We start from the raw sequence: 24,989 nt of genomic DNA on the forward strand, positions 1-24,989 counted from the left end.
TCTTTTCATATATTTCCGATCTAAATTTGGATCACATGTATATCAGGTGCACAGCCGTAGGGGAAGAAAGTCTCCAAGATTCCCCAGAGGTGAAAAATCATCTGGAAAATAAAGGAATCAGTAATACACAAATAGACTTTCCTTTGGCTGCAGAAATAAAAGCAGGTGGGAAAATATGGGAACCCATAAAATGTACTGATCTGAAGAGCACTTCACCACACACACTTCCCAGGCTTCAAGAAGGACAAAGATGATTGCTTTGATTTTTCTCTTCTTTTTCCTGAACATTCCACTTCTAGTATCCAGGTTCACTCAACCCACCTGCTTTTGGAGAATATATGAGAATAAAGACACAGATGAAGATATGTTGACAGGTTGTTTCTTCTTCCTTATAACAGAGCAGCGGCCTGTGGAGAAAGATTATTTCAACCACATTCTGAATATACAGTGAGTTTCTTTGAATTGTCTATGTAAATGTCACGATAAGTATTCCATAGGGGGTCAGAAGTATTTGTACATCCATAGGCTTTTATTTTCACAGGAGAGCGTTCACTGTCTCTTAAAAAAAAAGAAATTTTTTTGGTGTATAAATGATATGTTTGCATTCTTTGAAATATGAGATGTCACTAATAGTGGTGTCTGCTTCCTTTCTTTTCACTTACCTAAGTGGCAGCTGCAGCATGTGATACTTTTCAACATTTGAGAAAGGTATCTACTAGCTCTTTGTGATTATTTAAGAAGCACGTGTCTCTTCTCTATAGATCTAAACTGGTTAGTCACTGTCAACACTATTTAATTTATGTCTTATTTTTCTCTCAATAATTTTACTAATTATAGCTTTTTCTTTTACCAATTTGTGCACTATGCACTTTTGATTCTGTGCCTTGTTGGTTGTTCTTTTCAAATATAGCACTTTGATCACTATGCCACCCCCAGAGCTCAAATCATCGACAATACCTCATGTTTAGTGTGCAAGAGTTAATGTTTCACTTCCATAAGTTCTTATCTGAAGTTCCTGTTGAGTATTAACAAAACTTTTGATGGCATTTTCCGTAAGGTAATAACAAATATTTTAAGATTGTTTTTTATTTCAACATGTAGAGGTAAATATTTATGTTTATTCAAAGATACCACAATGGTAAGAAATCAAAATAGAAAATAGATTGTTTTTAAGTCTGAATGTATCATTCAGTAAGAAAGTGAATTGTGGTTTATTGTTTATATGATCGATATTATGTAAGAAGACATAAGAGTTATTATTTATTATTAGTAGTAGTAGTTGATATTATTTAAGGGTAAACATGAACACAAAATGTTATTGTTGACTATTTATATTATAAAAATTCATAAATATTTTCCATACATTTCGCACTTTATATTATTGTGCTTTATAAGCTTGTGATACTGGCACAAACGAATCTCACTACAATTTCCAGATATACATAGTTCTCAATTGCATGCTAGTGTTGTGAGTTTATAGCTGGAAATGTAGACAAAAGATGCTCTGTATAAGAAAATTTAAGTTGTGCAGATATACCAGGTACAATTCCATCGAACATACCTATGTAAGCATTAAATGCTTGGACAATATTGTGGTTTAGACCCTTAATCTCTGCATTTATAAAATGGAGTAGGTGTATCATTATGCATTCAAGGTCAGTGGCAAATAAAAACTAATTTTACTGAAAATTGTGAAATCCAATCACTTTTATTTTCTATATGAGTGTTTCTCATGTCCATACACACAAATCAATTAATTTACCAAATGTAGTCTGATAGGTAAATGTATTACAAATTAAATATTTAAAGAACATTTTGTACCTTTAATTGATAACCTGAAAGATAAAAAGACAACATAGTGATGGTAGACATGAGGGAATATATACTATATTGTCCACTAAATATGAAGGAATTATTAGGACAGGAATCAAACATTACCCCCAAGAGACTACTGTGCACTTACCAGTAATTCCTTGAATACCTCCTCCAGTTAAGTTTGTTTCATAAAACTTACCTGAATCTTGGCTAATGTATTATGTCTACTTTTAATATTGCTCAATTATTTCAAACTGAAAACATGACAAGGTTTTCTGTACCACCAAAGCCTGTACCTTCTTTATCCATTGTGCAAGCACTAAAAAACCAGAAATATATGGCCTTTTCTGTGAAATTTTAAAATGGCTCAACTTATTTATGAGAGATTTACCTTCATGAACTTTTAAATATTTTTAACTTTTCAGCAACTTATGTCGTTGCAAACTCACAACACGGGACATTTGCTTCATTATTGAGGGAGGTTGGAAATATTGTCCCATATGGGATAAACCATTCCTTTTACTACAAATAATCCTATATAGATCTCTGTCCATGATAAACACTCTTGCCTTTTATAGAACATAACCTGAAAAAAAAACAGTATTTTTGGGCTTGTGTATTTGTGTGCCCACTCAGAGTTGGAAGGAAAGTGGATGAGACTATGTCCGTGCCTCGGCGCTCTCTGCCTATGCAGGATCATGTTTGCTAGGCCTGCACTGGTGGTAGAGCAATTTTGACTATTATATATGATTACCTATTAATCTGTATTTCTTAATTATACATTACATTTTTGAATAAGCTATACAAACAGAATGCCTTAATCAAGATCAGAAATACATATACATACAACACTGTAGCAGGAGATGACTTATTAAACAAACCCCATTCTATTTCAGTTATTATCATCCTAAGTGGGCCTAAGTAAATGCCATAGATTACAATCAACTGATGGACATTCATCAATGTGTAGATTGTAAAGCATGTGCTAGGGCGACTAATACTTGTGACACACCTAGCCGTGAAGAGTTTTCCCATAGGTATACAGTTACTGTCTTACATGATCTGATGTGATTCCATTATCCTCAAACTGCATAAAGATTGGAAGCAAGAGACCTGTCTATTATAAACATCGTATGTGTTCCGATTTCTCCATACTTCATTTACGTACATGTAAAATCACTGCCCTTTAATCTCAAATTTCAGTTCTTCTTCTAGTTTTTCTAAAAGAGTAATTATGAACTGTGAATTATATGCTTGCATTCTTTGAAAAGTGCGATTGACACTTTCTTTGTCACTTCCTTGATTGACAGCCCTGGTGTGTGATAGTTAGCAACACATTAGAGAGGGAATAGGGCAGTTACATACTAGCACATCTTTGCCATTATTTTAAAAACAAAGGTATTGTCTCTCTGTGTCTAAATTGTTTATTTTCTGACATTTATTTAACATGTATCTCTTAAATTTCCTTTCAGAAATTTTGCTAATTATAATGCTTTATTTTATCAACATGGGGACTATACACATTTTAATTTTTCAAATTGTTAATAGTTGTTATCAAGCTCAGAAATTCAGTCCACTGGAACACTATAACTGCTCAAGGGATTCATGTTTCTTAATGTTTGGGAGAAAGAAATTGGTGTTTGAGCTTCACAAGATCTAGTCTCAAATTCTTGTGTGTTACTAAAATTTTCAATGACACTTTTAATATTCAAAAATTATTTTTATTTTAATTATATATATGTAAATGCATAAAGAAATCGTAGTGGTACAATATCTAAGTAGTAAATACTTTCATTTACTCTGAGTGAATCATTTAGAATGAAGAAGTATGATTAATGTTTATTGGTCAGATTTATAAAATGATTAGGAAGAGACAGAAGTTACTGCTCTTCCCCAAAAAAATAAACACAAATTGGTATTATTCACTCTCATCTTGCTTATTACCCACATTTATTGCAGAAAGCCTCATAAGCATTTTCCTCAGATTTTATTCTTTATCATCTTCTATTTTACAAAGATGTTAAACTGACATATACAAATTAATGTAGAATATTATTGTTATGTAGTGTAAGTGGAAATGTAATCAAAGTAGTTTTGTAGTATAAAAAACAATTAGTCAGAAGTCTCCAGTTGTAATATATGATATTCTGTGTAAACAAAAATTAGGTGAAAGTACTAAGAATGTAGAACATGGCCTTAATCTCTGCAATAAGAACCTGGAGCTGGTGTATCTTTGTACTTTTGAGGCCAGTCTAATCTGAGGCAAATTGTTATTCAAAATCTTGGAATCCATTCTCTATTAATTACCCACATTAACATTAATACTATCTATATACATTGGTGAACACATACATACAGCTTTACAAAATACATCTTTGGTATTTAAATTCATTTAAATATAAATCTTAAAAAGAGATTTTACACCTCCATTAGATAAATCAGATAAAATAATAACACAAAGATCAAGGGCATATGTTAACTATAATGCCCACTCATTATAAAGAATTGAAAACAAAACAACTGAATGTTGCCCATACTATTGTACACTCAACAGGCATTATTTGAGAGTTTTGTCAAATTCAGTTAATTTCATAAGAAAATATGATAAACTCATAGGCTCACACGTCTCTTGAATTTTTCACATTGATCGATGATTTAAAAATGAATACATGAATATGTTTATTGTTTGGTTAAAGCCTATGCCATTGTCTTTATCTTTAGAGTAAGCACTTAAAAACCAGAAATTGAAAACTCACTCTTTGAAAGGTGCTGATGTATCACTTTATTTATGGAAGATACATTCTGATGAACTTTTAAAGCTTTTTACAAGCTTCCGGCTACTTATATTATTCTATTCTAACAGCATAAGTCATTTGTATCAGTATTGGCAGTGGTTGAGAATATGGTACAGCTCATAATAATCCATCTGTTGACTACTCAGGATCATCTGTAGATCTCTGTCCATATTAATCACCATACCCTTTTACAGAAAAACAACTAAAAACTTCCAGTTTTTACTGGCCTTAGCTTTTTCCATGGATGAAGTCAACAGGAACCCTGATCTTCTACCAAATTCATCATTTGTATTTGAATGTTTAGAGCATGGTTGTGACAGTGGGACAAATATGTATAGTCGCATTCTGTTTTCTGAAGAAGTTCGTGATTTTCCCCCTAATTATAAGTGTCATGAACAGAATATGTGTCTAGCGGTGCTTACAGGACCAAATTTGGATATATCTATGACCGTTGGGAACATCATCAACCTCTTCAAACTGGTGAGATTTTTTGTTGTAACTTTGCAAGAAATTCTAATTCTACTCTTATAATCCTAGTTGCTAATAAGATTCTGAGGAGGATACAATCATCAAATTTGCGTTAAACGGTGTAGTTCATTTTTTAATTCATTAGTAATGGGGCCTCATTTCCTTTTTGAAATTGAGATGAGGGAAGAAGTAACAGATAAGGAGTTTTTTAAGGAACTCTTGACCTAAAGTGTATTTACAAGCTCTTATGTACGTGTGCTACCTCATGCTGCTCCCTGTGTTGTAGTTCCTTCAGATTACCTATGGACCTTTCCATCCCATCCTGAGCAATCATGAACAATTTCCCTCTGTGTATCAGATGGCTGCCAAGGACACATCTTTAGCAATGGCCATGATCTCTTTTTTGCATTACTTCAACTGGAACTGGATTGGACTGGCCATCTCAGACAATGATCAGGGTAATCAATTTCTCACAAAATTAAAAGGAGAGATGGAAAAAATTACAGTCTGCTTTGCTTTTGTGAGTGTGATCCCAGTCAAGATGCATTTATTCTTGCAAAGAGCTGAAGTGTATTATAACCAAATATTGACATCATCCACAAATGTGGTTATCATTTATGGTGACCCAGAGAGTTCTCTAGCTGTGGCCTTTAGAAGGTGGCAATCTCTAGGTTTACAGAGAATATGGGTCACCACCTCACAGTGGGATGGCACTGCAACTAAGCATGACTTCCCACTTGATTCATTCAATGGGAAAATAACTTTTGCACACCATCATGCTGAGATTTCTCATTTTAAAACATTTGTCCAGACATTGAACCCTCTCAAATACACAGACGAATTCCTGGCCAGGCTGGAGTGGATGAACTTGAACTGCAAAGTCTCAGCTTCTATGTGTAAGACCCTGAAGAATTGCTTATCCAATGCCTCATTGCAATGGCTAAAGGAACAGACTTTTGACATGGCCTTTAGTGATGAGAGTTATGACATATATAATGCGGTGTACGCTGTGGCCCATGGCCTCCATGAAATGCTTCTTCAGCATGTATATAATCAACCCATGGATAATGGAAAAGGACATTATGCTCACTGCTTGAAGGTAGTGTTTCTTATTTTAGATGAAATTTGATGTCATCAATGTCAATGTCTTTATATGTCTGTCAAATGTTCCAATTTACTAAATTAGGGAATATTTCATAAAATAGAAAGATTTCTGGAAATTTTTTCTTCATAATGATGTAAATCGGATGCTGGTATAAATCTTAATGCAAAAGTCATGGTGTGGAAGGTATAATTTGTAAAGAAAGTACACTGATTTTGTTACAGAGTACCTGACAATCACCACAGCTATTCTCAAACTGTAAGCCCAAGTCCTTCCTCCTTAATCCTCTTCTTTATGAGAAGATGAATCCTTGCATATTTATTTTCAAATATGTGATAATCAGCTTATGAAATGATTTTCCCAAGTGTTCTAAACTGAATATGCTCACACTGTAGGCACGTGGGACCTCATTTCTCATCCTGAGTGAACGTAATTACACAGTAAACAGTGTCATTCTTCGGTTAAGACATACATTTGTGTACATAAGTATGAATGCCTGGTTCTCCTTGTATATGGTTTTAAGTTTTTGATTTCTAGGTATCTGTGTTAGTGGATATATATATATATATAATATATATAATATATATAATATATATATATATTCTGTATATTTGTTTATCTATCTGTTTGAGCAACTGAAAATAAATTTCTCTTGCATCAATGTCTTTCTGTATGGGAGTTTGTTTCTGTGAAAAACTTTTTGTGTATTTTTTCAGTGCATGTGTTTATATGTGTTGTGTTCACTTTGTATATTGCTTGAACATATGTATATCTTTGTTTTTGTTTGTCTGTCTGTCTGTTTCTCTTAATCTATCTTTGTATATGAGCATAAATCCATCAATATCAATAGCTCTCTGTGTAGGTGTTTTTGTCTGTGTGTGTCTCCTTGTGTGTATTTGTAATTTAATTTGTGCTTGTATTTGTGGCACTCTTTATGTGTTTCTCAGCTTTTTGTTTTTGTGTGTCTGTTTTGGTCCATATGTCTCACTGTGTGTATCATTGTTTTTATGTGTGAGTGTTTGCATTTGTGTGTATGTCTATATAAAATGTATGTTGATGCATTATGTATGTCTATATGGAAGTGAATCTCTGACTGTATGTCTCTGTCTCTCTCTCTCATGGTGTGTGTGTTTTCATATTGGTGTTTTGTATCTGCATATATGTCTGTGTTTCTGTTTGGTACTTTTTTCTGAAAGAACTTCAATTCTAGGAACATTATGATAACTTTATTTGTCCACATGTTTTACTATTATATCTCCCCTGGACATCTTCACTAATACTGCTTTTAAGATGAAATAAAATGCATTTTATGAATTCAAGGAAGGGTATACACATTGTAGATTAGTTTGTTTCTTTCAGATGCACTCCTTTCTGAGGAAAACACGCTTCACTAATCCAGTTGGAGACAGAGTTATTATGAGCCAGAAAGAAAATCGTCAGGAAGAGTATAGCATTTTTCGTATTTGGGATTTCCCATATGGTCTTGGACTTAAGGTGAAAATAGGAGAGTTTAACTCATATTTTCCATATGGTCAACAGCTGCATATATATGAAGACATAATAGAGCATGCAACAGGAAGTAGACAGGTGGGTCTGACTTAACTGCATTCCTTCGCATTACACAACAGTAACACAGACAATGGGATTCATTTGTGCTGTCTTATAACCAAGAAAAATAATTAGTCACATTACAAAGCATTTACTGTCCTCCTATTGTATGTTTCTACATCAATTTTTGATGTGACATTTTATCAATACTTTAAGAATTGCAGATATGCGTACAATGAATTTTTATCATTCCAGAATATCTTTATTTTTAATATATAATGTATAATGAATGTTACTACTGTGCTATATTTTTGATTTTTATTGAGCTCTACATTTTTTTTCTGCTCCCCTCCCTGCTCTTCCTCTCCCGTCCAATCCTCCCCCAAAAAGTAACCATGGTTTCAATTTTCTCAAGATATATTGTCTCTACTTCCTGTGTAGATTAAATCTAGATATGTCTCTTATACCATCCTCATTGTTGTCTAAGTTCTCTGGGATTGTGGTTTGTAAGCTGGTTTTCTTAGCTTCTTCTTTAAAAACCACTTCTGAGGCAGTACATATGATAACTGTCTTTCTGTGTCTGAGTTACCTCACTCAAAATGATGTTTTTAAGCTCCATCAACTTTCCTGAAAATTTTAAGATGTCATTATCTTTTTGTACTGTGTAGTACTCCAGTGTGTAATGTACCACTATTTTTTAAACCATTCTTTGGTAAGGGGCATTTAGGCTGTTTCCAGGTCTGGTATGACAAACAATGCTGCTATGGACATAGTTGATGATATGTCCTTGTGGCACAATTGAGCATCTTTGGATAAATACCCCAAAGTGGTATTACTGGGTTTAGGGAAGGTTTTATTTTCTACTTTTCTGAGAAATTATCATACTGGTGTCCAAATGGGTTGTACCATCTTGCATACCCACCAGCAGTTAAAAAGTTCTCCTTTTACTCCACGCCTTTCCAGCATAAGTAGTCATCAGTGTTTTTAATCTTTGCCATTCTTTTTTTATTAAATTTTTTTAATTAAAAATTTCTGCCTCCTCACCACCTGCCTTTTCCCTCCTCCTCCCCCCATTCCCCACGTCCCACTCGTCTCTCCCCTCCCTCTCAAGTCCAAAGAGAAGTCCCTTGCTCATGATCCCTGTGGGCAGTCAAAGTTCCTCTCACCTCCATCCGGATCTAGGAAAGTGAGCATCCAAATCGGCTAGGTTCCCACAAAGCCAATGCATGCAGTAGGGTCAAAACTCAGTGCCATTGTCCATGGCGTCTCAGCAGCCCTCATTGTCTGCCATATTCAGTGAGTATGGTTTTATCCCATGCGTTTTTGGTCCCAGTCCAGCTGGTCTTGGAGATCTCCTAATAGATCAGCCCCAACATCTCAGTGTGTTGGTACCCCCTTTGCGGGATTGACTCCCTTGCTCATGAAATCCCTCCTTCTGTTCCTCATTTGGACCTTAGGAGCTCAGTCCATTGCTCCAATGGGAGTCTCTGTCTCTATCTCCATCCATCGCCAGATGAAGGTTCTATGGCGATATGCGATACGTTAGTATGGCTATAGGATTGGGCCATTTCAGGCTCTGTCTCCTCAGCTGCCCAAGAGTTACCATCTTACACCTGTCATAATGGCTAAAATCAAAAACACCAATGATAGCCTTTTCTAGAGAGGATGTGGAGTAAGGGGTACACTCACCCATTGCTGGTGGGAATGCAAACTTCTGCAACCACTATGGAAAGCAGTGTGGTGGTTTCTCGGGAAATTTGGGATCAACCTACCCCAGGACCCAGGAATACCACTCTTGGGAATGATATGAACTATGATACTACAAAAGTATTTGTTCAACTATGTTCACAGCAGCATTATTTGTAATAGCCAGAACCTGGAAACAACTTAGATGCCCTTCAATGGAAGAATGGTTGGAGAAAGTGTGGAATATATACACATTAGAGTACTACGCTGCGGTAAAAAACAATGACTTCTCGAATTTTGCATGCAAATGGATGGAAATAGAAAACACTATCCTGAGTGAGGTATCCCAGACCCAAAAGATGAACATGGGATGTACTCACTCATAATTGGTTTTTATCCATAAATATATGACAGTGAGCCTATAATTCGCGATCCCAGAGAGGGTAAATAAGAAGGTGAACCCAAAGAAAATCATACAGTTATCCCACTAAATATTGGAAGTAGTCAAGATTGTTGGGCAAAAATTTGGGAACTGGGGGTGGGGAGGGATGGGGGAAAGGGGAATTGGGGAGAGAAAAGTGAGAAGGGGAGGATAGGGTGATCTTGGGGGAATGGGATGGTTGTGATAAGGGAAGGTTGGATATGGGAGGAGGGAAGTATATATCTTAATTAAGGGAGCCATTTTAGGTTTGGCAAGAGCCTTGACTCTAGAGGGGTTCCCAGGGGATCTTTGACATTCTTACAGTTGTAAGATGGACTCTCATCATAAATCCAGCCACACCAAACTTTATGAAAGAGAAAGTGGAAAGTACATTTGAACGCATTGGCACTGGAGACCACGTCCTAAATATAACCCCAGCAGCACAGACACTGAGAGAAACAATTAATAAATGGGACCTCCTGAAACTTTATAACTTCTGTAAAGCAAAGGAATCTGTCAATAAGATAAAACAGCCTACAGAATGGAAACAAAACTTCACTAATCCCACATCAGAGAGAGATCTGGTCTCCAAAATATAAAAAAAAAAAAAACTCAAGAAATTAGTCATCAAGAGAACAAATAATTCAAACCAAACTTTTACTCAGGATCCTCAAATATGGGGAGGATTTGTAAAACATTTCTATCTCAGGAAATACCGTTCTTTCCAGCTCAATTGATATCAGTTATGCCGTTTCTCACTCTGCCTATTTAGCTGTATTTTTCTTTATAATATGTCAGGCTTTGCAGTACAGTTTTTAGAGTTCATGTATGTTATCTGACATTTTATGAGACATCCCCCCTATTTCATATATCTGTTCATCTTTGCTTTCTGTGACGTTGCTGTGATTAAATATTGACCAAAATTTTGTAGAGGGGAAGGTTTGATTGGGATCATGAATTACAGCAAAGAAATGACAAGGTAGGCAGGCATATGGAGACTGCTTCTAAGTCACATAATCTGAAGGAACATAGCTTACTGATTTTCTCTGAATTCTCACACAGCCCTGACTAGGGACATCACTGCCCACAGTGGGCAGGGTAGTCCTATACCAACTACCCATTAATAAAATGCTTAAATAATTTGACAGCATGCTAATTCAATGGAGAGAAATATTTTAGGTAAGGTTCGCTCTAACTTATTAATGTACTCTGTGTCACTGTGATAAAAAATTAAGTAGGAAAACCACTTTGTAAGCTCTATAGTGTTTGTTCATATCAAAAAAACAATTCTTCCTCCTAAATTTCTAGGTATGGGAAGCTACTCAAATTTACATCAGTTTGTTTCCAGACATTTGTATGCCTGGTATTATAAAATGTATTAAGCTTAATCTATTGGTGTATATAAAACTAGCTAATTGGTATAGCAACATGATAATGAAATATATTTATAGAAGTAGGTAAAACTCCCGACACCAGCATGTATCTGATTTTTCCCAGATGCCGCCCTCTGTGTGCAGTGCTGATTGTGGTCCTGGATTCAGAAAGTTCTGGCAAGAGGGAATGGCAGCCTGCTGTTTTGATTGCGGCCCCTGCCCACAAAATGAAGTTTCTAATGAGACCAGTGAGTGTTTGCTATTGAGATAAATCCTTCACATCACATAGATCATCTTCTCTCAGTCATACTGAGTTGATCAAATGGACCAAAAGACAATTAAAGAAATAAAATATATTACTTTCCTAAGTTACGTTTCATAGGTCTATGATTATTAACAATTCATTTTAAAAAGCTCGTTATAGCATCAATTGCATTTTAATAAATAAAACTATCTGGAGATCTAAGAGTAAAACAGTTCCACCCGTCAGCCTTACAGACCACATTATGGTAACATACACCTTTAATCCCCGTAGCCACAATGGCATGTGCACATTCAATCCCAGTAACTATCCTAGCTGATATAGAAATCAGGGGGTAAACACCTTAAATCCCAGTGCTATATGCCTTTAGTCTAAGCCCTAGAGAGGAAGATGGACAGTTCTCAGACATGGTCTGTTAGTTTTTCTTATTTCACATTTGTTTTATTTTGTATATTGTATACAAATTTTGTATATTTATACAAATTTTGTATATGGATTCAAATTTGAGATTAATTTTGTTAAAACATACTGTACATGCATTTTGAATCTTGTTCATGGTATTGTACCTATACAGCTCATTTAACAATATAATGCTAATTTCTAGTCCTGGAAAATTAGTATCATCAGCTGTTTAGGAAAATAGAGCAGACCAATCTACTCCAGAGAAGATAATGGATATAGAAAAAACTCCATATGGAGTTTACTTTCTTTGTGGCAAAAGTAAGTCATTGATGGAAAGTAAATTAGGTATAAGCCTTTGGACTCACCAAGATAAGATACAGACTAAATATTTTTCTCAATATGTCAATGCAAATAAACTCCATATTTTGGATATATTTCTTCCATGTATATATTATATACAGTCATTGTTCTTATTGTATATAGTTTTTATATAATTATAGCCTTCTTTTTATTATTTTTTTGACAAAAAAGGAAATGTAGAGGCATTTCAATGGTACTTTAATAAATAAAGACTGTTTGATTATCTGAGGGTAAAACAGTTTTACTTCCCAGCATAATTGAAGAGATTATGGTAAACAAAAAAAAACACCTTTAATCCCAGTAGACACCCTGGTTAATATAGAAATCTGGTGTTGCTTGTTTTTATCCCAGTGTTGCATGCCTTTAATCGAAACCTAGAGGGAAATATAAAATGGGGTGGGGAGACAGCTCTCAGACACAGTCTCTTTCTCAGATTCCAAGAGGCAAGATTGCCATTTCAGAATGAGGTCAAGGTAAGAGCCAGTGACTGGGTTCTTTGCAATCTTCAGTTTGAGACCCAATTTCTGACCCAAAGTTTTTACTAATTGTGCTTCATACCATGACATACATCTTTGACTCCTTGAAAGTCTGTATTTGCTGGACTTTCCTCAAAGAAACAGTTTTGACAGTCATACAACATTGTGACTGAATTCTACCCAAGTGTGGAGTGTTCTATAGATGTCTGTTAAGTCCATTTGGTTAATTACATCTGTTAGTTTTCTTATTTCTCTGTTAAGTTTCTATCTGGTTGTCCTGTGCACTGGTAAGAGAGGAGTGTTGAAATCTCCTATTATTAGTGTGTGGGGTTTGATGTGTGAATTGAGTTCTAGAAATGTTTCTTTTACACATGTCGGCCCTTTTATATTAGGGTCATAGATGTTCAGAATTGAGACTTTATCTTGATGAATTTTCCCGTTATGAGTATAAAGTGTCCTCCTCCATCTCTTCTGTCTGATTTTAGTTTGAAATGAATTTTGTTATATATTAGGATAGCCACACGCAATTGTTTCCTAGATCTGTTTGATTGGAAAATCTTTTCCATACTCTTACTCTGAGGTAGTGTCTCTCTTTGAGGTTGAGGTTTGTTTTTTGTAAAGAGTAGAATGTTGGTTCCTGTTTTCGTTTCCATTCTCTTAACATGTGCCTTTTTATAGGTGAATTGAATCCATTGCTATTAAATGATGTTAATGACCAATGGTTGTGAACTCTGGTTATTTTTTTGGTGGTAGTGTTTGTGTGTTTCCCCTCTTTGAGTTGTGTTGGTGGAGGGTTGTCAGGTGTCTGTGCTATTGTGGGTGATTTGACTTCTTTGAGTTAAGGTTTTCCTTCTACTACCTTTTGTAAGGTTAGGTTTGTAGATACGTATTGTTTAAATCAGTTTTTGTCATGGAATATCTTTTTTTTCTCCATCGATGGTGAAATAAAGCTTTGCTGAGTATAGTAGTCTGGGATTGCATCCATGGTCTGTTAAGGTCTGCAGCACAACTATCCAAGATCCTCTTCCTTACATAGTTTCCTTTGAGAAGTCAGGTGTAATTCTGATAGGTTTACCTATTTATGTTACTTGACTTCTTCCTTTGCAGCTCTTAATATTCTTTCTTTATTCAGTATGTTTTGTGTTTTGATTATTATATGGCAAGGGAAATTTTCTTGATCCAATCTATTTGGTGATCTCTAAGCTTCTTGTACCTTCATAGGCAATGCCATTCACAGTGAGATCATTTACTTTCCATTGCCTATGAATCAAAGATATAGAATACTCAGCTCCCTCTCCAGCACCATGTCTTCATGCCAGCATGTGCCAGGATGATAATAATGGACTTAGCCCCCAAACTATAGGACATCCAACTAAATGTTATTGAAGTCTAGTGGGCAAAAAAAGTGTTTTATGACTGTCCAAATTAACCTGTTCAATCAAAATTAAATTATTTGTCCTGTTAGGGTGTTCTGCGTTTACCTTTATAAACTGCTATTTTCCTACAGGCCACACCTGTCTCCTGTAACCAAAGGCAGTGCTATGTACTCCCTGATCAAAACCCGTATCCTCCTCCCATGTTGACTTACCCCTATTCATTCTCTATCTCTTTTCATTGATTCTTTTTCCCTAGCCATTGTCCTCTTGGACACATCAAGCTCCTTTTGGTTGAGAACTTGATCTTAATATGTTATGTGAAGGCTCCAATGGTCCCTATATATTCTGTTTCCTGTTTCTTATATGTCAGTGTGTTTTGGCTGGTGAATTCATACTAGAAAATCTATCACATAACTTGTCTTATAGAAGACATGATCTCCATCTATTTCAGGGAAACGATTCATAAAACACAAAGACATCAAAAATCTCTCTATCTAAGGGCTCTGAGATATTAAATACACTCTGTGCAATACAGTGATTAATCATTTTAATCTCTGTAAACTCCCTAGTTTCAGTCAATTCATCATAGCATTCAGAAAGGACTGAAAATATCTGTGTATTCTGATAATATAAAATGGTATCACCAACACAAAATTAAATAGACAACATATTCTTTTATTTCATTTTACATAATTATAATGAATATTATGAAATGAAAGTATTGCTATGCAGCTGTGTCTCTCAGCAACAGCATCAACAAAGGACTCAGATATCATAATGTTTACTCAACACACTGAATTGAAATATTCTCTCAATAAATGACATTAGTTGTAGTAATCATGCTTTTCTCTCTCCAGAAGATGTGGATAATTGTGTGAGGTGTTCAGAGGACCAGTATGCCAACAGAGAACAGAACCAATGTATTCCAAAAGCTGTGGTCTTTCTGAACTACAAAAACACCTTAGGGATGGTTCTTACCTTAATGTCCTTGTTCTTCTCTGCATTCACAACTGTGGTTCTTGGGATATTTGTGAAGCATCGTGACACTCCCATTGTCAAGGCCAACAACCAGAATCTCAGCTACATCTTGCTAATTTCACTCATCTTCTGTTTCCTGTGTCCCTTGCTTTTCATTGGGCATCCCAACTCAGCTACCTGTGTTCTGCAACAAATCACATTTGGAGTTGTATTTACTCTGGCTATTTCAACTGTGTTGGCCAAAACAGTGACTGTGCTGTTTGCTTTCAAAGTCACAACTCCTGGAACAAGGATGAGGTATTTTCTGGTTTCTGGTGTTCCCAACTACATCATTGCCATCTGTATGCTCATCCAAATTATTCTCTGTACAATATGGTTGCGATTTTCTCCTCCTTTTATTGACAAAGATGTGCACTCTGAGCATGGCCAAATCATCACTGTGTGCAACAAGGGCTCAGTTACTGCATTCTACTGTGTCCTGGGATACCATGGCTCCCTTGCATTCGTAAGCTTCATTGTTGCTTTCTTGGCCAGGAATCTCCCTGACACATTCAATGAAGCCAAGTTGTTGACCTTCAGTATGCTATTGTTTTGCAGTGTCTGGATCACCTTCCTCCCTGTCTACCACAGCACCAAGGGCAAGATAATGGTGGCTGTGGAGGTCTTGTCTATCTTGGCTTCCAGTGCAGGGCTACTGGGATGCATTTTCATCCCCAAGTGCTACATAATTTTGTTAAGACCAGAGAGAAATTCTCTTCAAAAGTTAAGGGAGAAAACATCTTCCTGAACACACATTTCATAAATTGTAATTGACAATTACAGTATTGGTTCAGAACCACCTAATACAATACAATGCAAACTGTATGAATGGCTAATGATTCTCTTCATTTCTTCTAATCATGAGGCACTGCAGTGTCATGTACACTACTTTTCTGTACAATTTCATCTATAATGATCCACACAGCCAATTATTTGATAAGATTCAATTTATTACAATTAGTGTACATGAGATGTATTCCTTTATTCCTCAATTCCCCGGCAACATCAAAATTAATGCTAAGTAATTGTACTGATAAAGGAGTGAATGTGGAACTTTGAATGCAAATGAAAACAGAGAAATCTTTTAGTAGAGTTAAATATTGCTATCACATGGAAAAACTAATATGCTCATTTTTGGAGCAAGAAAAGTGAATCCTAGGAGTTAGAGGAGTAGAATTTAGGAGAGAGAGAAATGTATGATAAATAGATATAATGGATATTGAGGAAGATGGAATGTTTCTCCACATTTAAATTTATGTGTGCTTTATCTGAGGAAATGAGTTCACTATCCATTCCGCACGACTTGCAGTCCTTATAACAATAGCTCTAATAAACGGGTTGCACTCTTCTGAATTCCAAAACATGTACATTCAGATGTGCATATGATAACACACTCAAAAAACAAACATAATCCTTATTGAAGTTAAAATAATTTTTAGAATTGAATTTATATATCACTGAAATGGAACACTGGCTTATTTTATTCCCTTCATTAATAATATTTTTCCCACATAATAGTCCCTGCCTTCTCCTGCCTTTATTCCTTTAGCCTTCTATACTCCTTCCCATAACCCCTTTATGTTATTTTATGAACTGCTTCTATCTCTCATTGCAAAATAATTTTATACAGGAAAGTAAAACATTAATACTAAGATTAAGAAAAACTAATGCATTAAGTTAGGTGAAAATGAAGAAACATGAGGAAATATCTAAAGAGAATCAATGAGAATCAGTCCCATGCATTTGCACACTCATGAATCCCACAAAATTAAACCCGAAACATATAATAAATATTCAAAGTATCAATATGTATTGGCATAAATGAATGCAGAATATGTAATAATATATACAGCTTTAATGGGAAATAGACTTACAGAACCACAGGTTCCCATGGAGAACTGGAAAACAGAAGGGGTGTCGGGTTCATGCTTGCCAGATTTATATGTAAATATTAGCCCGAGGCGAACACGCCCCCTAATGGGCTGGGCTCATCCCTACATCTCCCCCTTTTGTCTAAATAAGACAGAATAAACAAAATACAACGATATACAATAGTAACAAATGTAGAGATAAGTCCCGCACCTAAGGGGCCATGTTCGCCTCAGGTTAATGTTTGCCTATAAATTTGGCAAGCGTGCTCCCAGCCACTGCTTCTGCTTTCCTGGTCTCCGCAGGAACGGTGGTTCTGTAAGTCTATATCTACATTAAAGCTATATATATATATATATATATATATATATATATATATATATGTATATATATGTATATATATATATTTACAATCTGTCTGCATTCATTATGCCACTACATTTTGGCATCCAACATGGGCTATTTTGCCCCCGACTCAAGCGGGTAGCCCGCTAGCTAGTTCGTGACTCGGGCCCCAGTGCCGAGTCCGAGACACACTCGGCCACACAGGCCCTATCTGCCTGCCTTGGCTATGTTTGCAGCGGAACCCCACTGCCTGAATTAGCAGAAGCTGAAGTACTTGTTGTTTTGCAACAAAAGCCGCCACAGTGGCAGATTTGGTCTGATACAAAGTGACTAGGCCAGGCGGTAGTGGCACATGCCTTTAATCCCAGCACATGGGAAGCAGAGGGAGGTGGGTCTCTGTGAGTTTGAGGCCATCCAGGCGGTGGTAGCACAGGCCTTTAATCCCAGCACTTGGGAAGCAGAGGCAGGCAGATCTCTGTGAGTTCGAGGCCAGCCTGGACTACAAGAGCTAGTTCTAGGACAGGCTCCAAAAACACAGAGACCACCACTGGCAGGAACCGATCATTGCAGGTAAAAAATTTTTCTTTTATAAATAAAATGTCTGAACACATTACTGTTCAAGAATTTAAAAGTTTTTTTAATTGTACCATGTGGGAGATTTTACAAGAGGTGTCTACCACCCCAGATCTATGGATCCTTCTGGGATTAATAGTTTTCATTGGCAACAAATTGTTTGATAATAGAAATATGATAAAATCTTTACAAGACGAATCCAGGAATCTTAAGGCAGAGATTGAACACTTAAAAACAATTGAGAATGACAACAATCTTCTCAAGAATCAGTTTGAAGTTCTCCAGGCTGAGGAGAAATTCATTACTATGGAAGAGGGAACAGCTGATTTGCATCATAAGCTTCAGTCCGTTTCTGTAGGAACTGAAATATTAGTGGCTGATATTAAGAAGAAATTCATTACTATGGAAGAGGGAACAGCTGATTTGGATCATAAGCTTCAGTCCCTTTCTGTAGGAACTGAAACATTAACTGAGAGAATCAAAACTGCTGAATGTGACAATCTGATTTTGTCTAAAGCTTATGACAGGTTGACAGAAAGATTGTCAATACAAGAAGGCATGGTTTATGCCATAAAAATTATGTCCAAAGATGAGATGTTATCTCTAATGGACAAATTTCATTCTTTAGAATCCTCAATGAAGGCTTTGGAACATAATTCTGGACAGAAGATTCAGACATTGCAGAAGGCAATGGTGAATAGAATTGAAAAGATTGAGGAATTTCTAAATTCTGATGAAGAAGAGCAAAGGGTAGAAAGGCAAATTTTAACTCCATCTGTGGGTAAATCTCTCCGGGAAAATTTCCACAAAGCTCTACCTGCCTTTCCAATAAAAACAACAGAGAAGGTGATTGGTTCCAAAAACCCTAGGGTCATCAAGGAGGATACATGAGAGCCTGTCCATATGAATGATCTCAAAAAAATAAAACAGGCTGTCATGACTTTGGGGATGCAAGCCCCTTTTGTTAAAGAGATGATAAGAACTTGGGCCACAACAAGCAGAGCAACCCCCTCGGACTGGCTCCAGCTGAGCTCTGCGGTACTTGAGAGTGGACCACAATTGAAATGGAAAGCTTATTCAGGCAAGAGGCTAGACACTTAGAACAGCAGGAAAAAGCGAAGGGAATTGGCATTTCCCTAGATAAAATTCTAGGTGAAGGGCTCTTTTCCAACCCTCAGGAAAAAAGCTAATTTGAATGAAAACACACTCTCCATGTATACTACAGCAGCCTTAAGGGCTTGGGACAGGGTACAAGACCCAGGGCAGAGAATGGAATCATTTGTCAGAGTTAAACAGGGTCAGAGAGAACCCTTTAGTGACTTTTTACAAAGATAAACTAAGGCTGTACAAATAGGGATATCTGATCCAGAAGCAAGAAGTATAATGAGTGAGTCTTTGGCTTATGAAAATGCAAATGTGGAATGCAAAAGGATTTTGGCCCCTTTAAAGCTCAGATCAGCACCCTTGAAAGAATGGGTCTTGCATACACTCAATGTTGATACATTTGATTATGGCACTGAAGCATGGGTAGAAGAAGCAATTTCCAATGGTAAAAGGAGACACCAGAATACCAAATGGTTTAAGTGTGGCAAAATGGGTCATATGAAAAGGAATTGTAGACAACGGATTTTCAGAAATAATATTAATAATAATTTATCTTTCAAAAATAATAATAATAATGCATCTTCTAGAAATTACAGGAATAGGAGGACTCAGCCTTCAGGTTTATGTAGAAGATGTGGAAAAGGCAGATATTGGACGAATGAATGCAGGTCTACAAGAGATAGACAAGGGAACCTGATACAGAAGGGAAACGTGAGAGGGGGGGCCTCACAGGCCCCCATGGCAAACATGGTTCAGTCATTTCCAGTTACTGCAGAGAATGTCCCTCGTCAGGACAATTAGGAAGTCCCATGCCTACTGTTACAAGCAATAATGATCAGAAAGATAAGTTACATGTGTTTTGGCAAACTTCTATAAATGATCAAAGACCTAAACTGAGAGTGTGTGTAAATGGAATTTTTATTACTGGCCTGCTGGACACAGGTGCTGATGTAAGTATCATTACCCCAGAATCTTGGCATCCATATTGGCCTCTTCAGAATGTAAATGTTCATCTCCTGGGAATTGGAACCCTATCTTGAGTAAGGCAGAGCACGAGATGGGTTGAATGTATAGGGCTAGAGGGACAAATAGGAAAATTAAGGCCATATGTAGCCAATAGCACAATGAATTTATGGGGTCGTGACCTATTACAACAATGGAATACTCAAATTAACATTCCTGCTACTTCTAGAGCCTATATTTCTGAGAATAATACTAAAAGATATTACAAATGGAGAAATCCGGCCATTCGGGCTGTACAAGAACAAGCAATTGATGTCCCTTCGGAGATACCAACAGCCTTGCCTCTAAAATGGTTGACTGAGAAACCAATCTTTTCAATTCTATTCACCATTGCCTTCTGCAATGTCTGATTCTCCTGTCCACAATTATGTTCCAAAGCCTTCATTGAGGATTCTGAAGTATGAAGTTTGTCCGTTAGAGATAACATCTCATCTTTGGACATAATTTTTATGGCATAAACCGTGCCTTCTTGTATTGACAATCTTTCCGTCAATCTGTCATAAGCTTTAGACAAAATCTGATTGTCACATTCAGCAGTTTTGATTCTCTCAGTTAATGTTTCATTTCCTACAGAAAGGGACTGAAGCTTACGATCCAAATCAGCTGTTCCCTCTTCCATAGTAATGAATTTCTCCTTAATATCAGCCATTAATGTTTCAGTGCCTACAGAAAGGGACTGAAGCTTATGATCCAAATCAGCTGTTCCCTCTTCCATAGTAATGAATTTCTCCTTAACATCAGCCTGTACCTTTTCTAAATTTTGCTCAGTTGATCAAGTCATGTTAAATAAAGATCTGTTCTTTTTCTGGAGAACTTCAAACTGATTCTTGAGAATATTGTTGTCATTCTCAATTGTTTTTAAGCATTCAACCTCTGCCTTAAGAGTCCTGGATACGTCCCGTAAAGACTTTATCATATTTCTATTATCAAACCATATAGTACCAAGGAAAACTATGAATCCCAGAAAGATCCATAGATGTGGGGTGACAGACACCTCTTGTAAAATCTCCCACATGGTACAATCAAAAAGGCTGTTAAAGTCTTGAATGGTGATGTTTTCAGACATTTTCAATCAAATCAGTATTTACTTTTATTTATAAAAAAAATTATTTACCTGTAATGACGTTTCCCTGCCGGTGGTGGCGAAAGAAATGCACCTGAGTCCACGTGGCCTAAGTCAGAGCCCGTCTGAAACAATTAACTCAAAACTGAAAGTTAAGTAGACTGTGTGCTGTGTGAATTAGAGCAGACACCAGTCTGATAAATAGCAATTGGGGGGAGCGCCAGGAAGCCTGGCAGAGCCAAGGCCAGATTCAGCCTTGAATTAGATGTGGATTGTTCCGCCTGAGAAGTTAGAGTGGTCGCGGATGCTGCAAAACCACAGGCACCTGAGCTTCTGCTAATTCAGGCAGCAGTGTTCCGCTGCAAACTTAGCCAAGGCAGGAAGGGAGGGGTTAAAGTGCTCCAGCGAGTAGGTCCGGCGGGCGGGGTGGAATGGACTCGGCTCTGGGGCCCAAGTCACGAACTAACAAAGGGCATCTGGGAGTGTGCTGTGTTTTTAGGACCCAGTCAGAAGGCTACGAGATTGGGATGTGTAGCTCTCTCAAATTAAAATTCAAGCCTACATCCCCAAGCCGCTCAGGGCAGGGCAAAAAAGCTAGACGTTGGGGGCCACATGTATGGGCAAAAATGAATGCAGACAGATTGTAATAATATATACAGCTTTAATGGGGAGATAGACTTACAGAACCACAGGGTCCCGTGGAGAACAGGAAAGCAAATGCAGCAGCTGGCTCACACTCGCCAGATTTATATGTAAACATTAGCTCGAGGGGAACACGCCCCCTAAGGGGGTTGAGCTATCCCTACAGGACTAGCCTATACTAGCACTGGCTTTGCTAAATTTTGTTCTGAGTTTTGTTTTTCTCACAAAACGAAAATACCTTATAATCCTCAAGGACAAGCTATAGTGGAACGAGCGCATCGTACGCTCAAAGCCTATTTGCATAAAACTAAAAAGGGGGAATATGGTTCCAACCCCAGCGATCATTTATCTTTTATTTTATACATTTTAAATTTTTTGACTGTTGATGCTCAATCTCATACCGCTGCTGAACGGCTTTGGAGACCAGATTCTTCCGGGATGCCTCATGTCAAATGGATGAATCTATCAGACAGCACCTGGTATGGTCCAGATCCTGTACTGGTGTGGGGAAGAGGGGCTGTTTGTGTTTTCCCACAGGATGCTGACAATCCAATATGGGTACCTGAGTGGCTGGTGCGTGCTGTGGATTTTCCTGTCCAGAAGCCTGAAGACAGGACTAAGCCAAGAGATCAAGGAGATTCTGGCTTGTCAACTGAAGAGTTGTGGGATTTCTGAGGAGCTGGCTATGGTGGTCTGAGTGCCAAGGATTGTTCCTCTACCCATCTACCCATCCCATGATATTGGCAGCCATAGCTGTTGCTGCCACAGCAGCTAGAGCTGCTGGATTTTTCATTAGTCAGTCAGTTGCTTCCTGCTAGCATAAATGATACGTTCTCAGGGCAGGTTGCAAATGCCTTGGCCATTCTAATTGAGCTAAATTTACAAATGAATATTGCAGTTGATTTTGATCTTGGTTGTGGTTAAAGACCACTGCTAGATGTTACAGTAATAGGCTTATTGCTGTTATTCATGGACCCTGAGGTGTACAATTTACAAATTGGCTCTTAAAATTATTCTAATTAGCTATACCAGGCTTCCTTTCACCAGCACTGAGACCTTACTTAAAGGACTCTAATTTGGGCAAAATTATTAAGGATTGAGCAAGCACGGTCTCCTTAAGGGATGCTTATATGTGCTGGAGCGTCACGCCAGAGCCAAAGGCAAGCTCAGGTCAATGTTGCCACGTGGAAAGTCCTCTTAGCTATTGCCCCAGAGAATATTTCAGCACAAATCTGGCTGAACTCAGTGATGGTTGACTAGTGAGCCAATGACGGGAAAGGCTTTTGGGGGGCTGCCCCAACCTAAGACAGGAAATGTGTTTTGACCTGGATGCTTTCCTATGACGGGTAAGAGGTATTGCCTGATGTCCAATGCCACCCAAGACAGGCCTAGTCATAATTTATATAAAAAGGGGACCTTTAGGGCCCTGGTCTACCCTTATTCCTGGGGTGCATTTGCAGGGACAGTTTATGGTCAGCTAACTAAGCTTCCTGTGTGTTTCTGTGCTCTCCCTGCCCCACCTGGTGATTAGCTGCAGAGCATTGTCTGTACCCGCGCAAAATAAATGCAATGCAGATATCAAAGAATATTTACCACTTTAATGATAAACTTACAGAACCAAAGTTCCAGCGTAGTACAGGTAGGGAGGAAAAGAGAGCAAGCCGCCTCTCCGCGCACCCATTTATTGACAGGCATTCGCCCGAGGCAAACCCCGCCCTCTAAAGGGGGCTGTCTTAACCCTACATCTCCCCCTTTTGTCTAAATAAGACACAACTAAACCAAATATAGCTATAAACAATAATAACAAATGATAAATATAACAAACAATATTGAAAACAAAAGTTTTGCTAGAGAGTAACTACAATTAAATAATCTTCAACTCCATCAAAAATCTGAGAAGGGAATAAATATTACTTAACAAATGAGAGATATCCAAAATGTGCAACAAATGACAGAGACAACTGACTGCCTGGGCAATCACCCAAAATCTCGTTTGCAATGTTGAGTCAACCAACTTTGGCTAAGGCCTAACATAACTGACATACCATTCTCAAATGCAAGGAACTTTCTTAGGATTATCCTACCCTGTCTTGGCAAGATAAGATAATCCTGTTTTATATCTTAGTCAGTAGTTGAGGTATGGGTTTTTCTTAACCAAAAGGCCAGTTCTGCCAAGAAGACAAGCTCCCAGTGGAGTGTCTTTGGTGCTCAACGTTCTCTCGGGAGTAGAGTGGTGTTGCCAGGAGTAAATTGTGTCTCGATGGCACAGAATTCTAGGTTAGATTAAAGGCCATTTTCTACAGCTCTTTAAAGAGGCTGAAGATTATACTATCTATACTGAAAATAATCTCTATGTATCTAAAAGACCTGATTAACCTAAAAATAATATGACAAACATATAATTCTCAATACCTATCTAATTTGAAAACTAAGAGAATAAACAATTGTGCAATGTATGAAGACAATGATCTTCACCAGTAAACAATGTCATTACTTATCAAATGTAAACAATGTTATTACATAAATAGTACTAGAGGTAGAAATGTACATTGTGATATGATAGATGTATCCATACAATATAAGCATACTCTTGTACCAAAACAGAGGAAGGAACACTCACATTCAATATTCAATATATCAATATACAAGAAACAGTACCAACATAATTTTCTAAAAACAGTAAGTCACAAATACCAATCATCCCATCAACCCAGTTAATCCCCCTCTTTTTTTTAAGAATATACCCCTAAATCCATACAATATCTCCCCATCCCCTCAACCCTAAACCAACCACTAAAAGATGTCCCTAACCCTGTGGGCAAACTCTGTTGGGAGAGGGGATGTCATCCTCTTAGGTTGCTTCTAACTGACATGGGGGTGACCTTCTTCTTAGGGGCCTCTGTGAAAGCAAACGATGGTAAAATTCCCAAATTAACCTTTGACTTAAGAAAATTATAACTAGTCTCTGTGTGTTTTGAGAAGGTCCGGCCAGAGCGTTGTCAAAAATGTGCATCATATGAAATTGTCTCTTGCAGTTGGTACCAAAAACCAGGTCTAAAATTAGTGCTTAAAAAAAATTCATGACGTCATAAAAGCCAGATTGAGTTGATGTTGTGGGGCCCCATCTTCATCCTGGAAACTTCAAAGATTACTGTAGGAAAATATGTTGCTTGTTATGGGAAATTTAAACATTAACAACAAGGACATGTACTGACATATAAAGAAAGACACAGATGTGAGGGAAGGCAAAGAAAGTTTATCAAGTATAA

General features: G+C 37.2%; 1 protein-coding gene across 3 annotated transcripts; it reads left to right on the forward strand.

Moving 5' to 3' along the window:
* Positions 1-250: 250 nt before the first annotated feature.
* On the forward strand, positions 251-15,849 carry LOC142842467 (vomeronasal type-2 receptor 116-like). Of its 3 annotated transcripts, none has more exons than XM_075959193.1 (6): positions 251-447; positions 4,805-5,105; positions 5,374-6,177; positions 7,540-7,767; positions 11,333-11,456; positions 14,945-15,849. In XM_075959193.1, exons 1-6 carry the CDS (start codon positions 251-253, stop codon positions 15,847-15,849), a joined length of 2,559 nt encoding a protein of 852 aa, XP_075815308.1. The 3 variants fall into 3 exon arrangements, with proteins under 3 accessions (XP_075815308.1, XP_075815307.1, XP_075815309.1); XM_075959192.1 differs by having other exon boundaries at positions 4,805-5,102; positions 5,365-6,177; XM_075959194.1 differs by having other exon boundaries at positions 4,805-5,090; positions 5,365-6,177.
* Positions 15,850-24,989: the final 9,140 nt, after the last annotated feature.

This window comes from Microtus pennsylvanicus, chromosome 1 (genome assembly GCF_037038515.1).
Source record: "Microtus pennsylvanicus isolate mMicPen1 chromosome 1, mMicPen1.hap1, whole genome shotgun sequence".
NCBI classification, from domain to species: Eukaryota; Metazoa; Chordata; class Mammalia; order Rodentia; family Cricetidae; genus Microtus; species Microtus pennsylvanicus.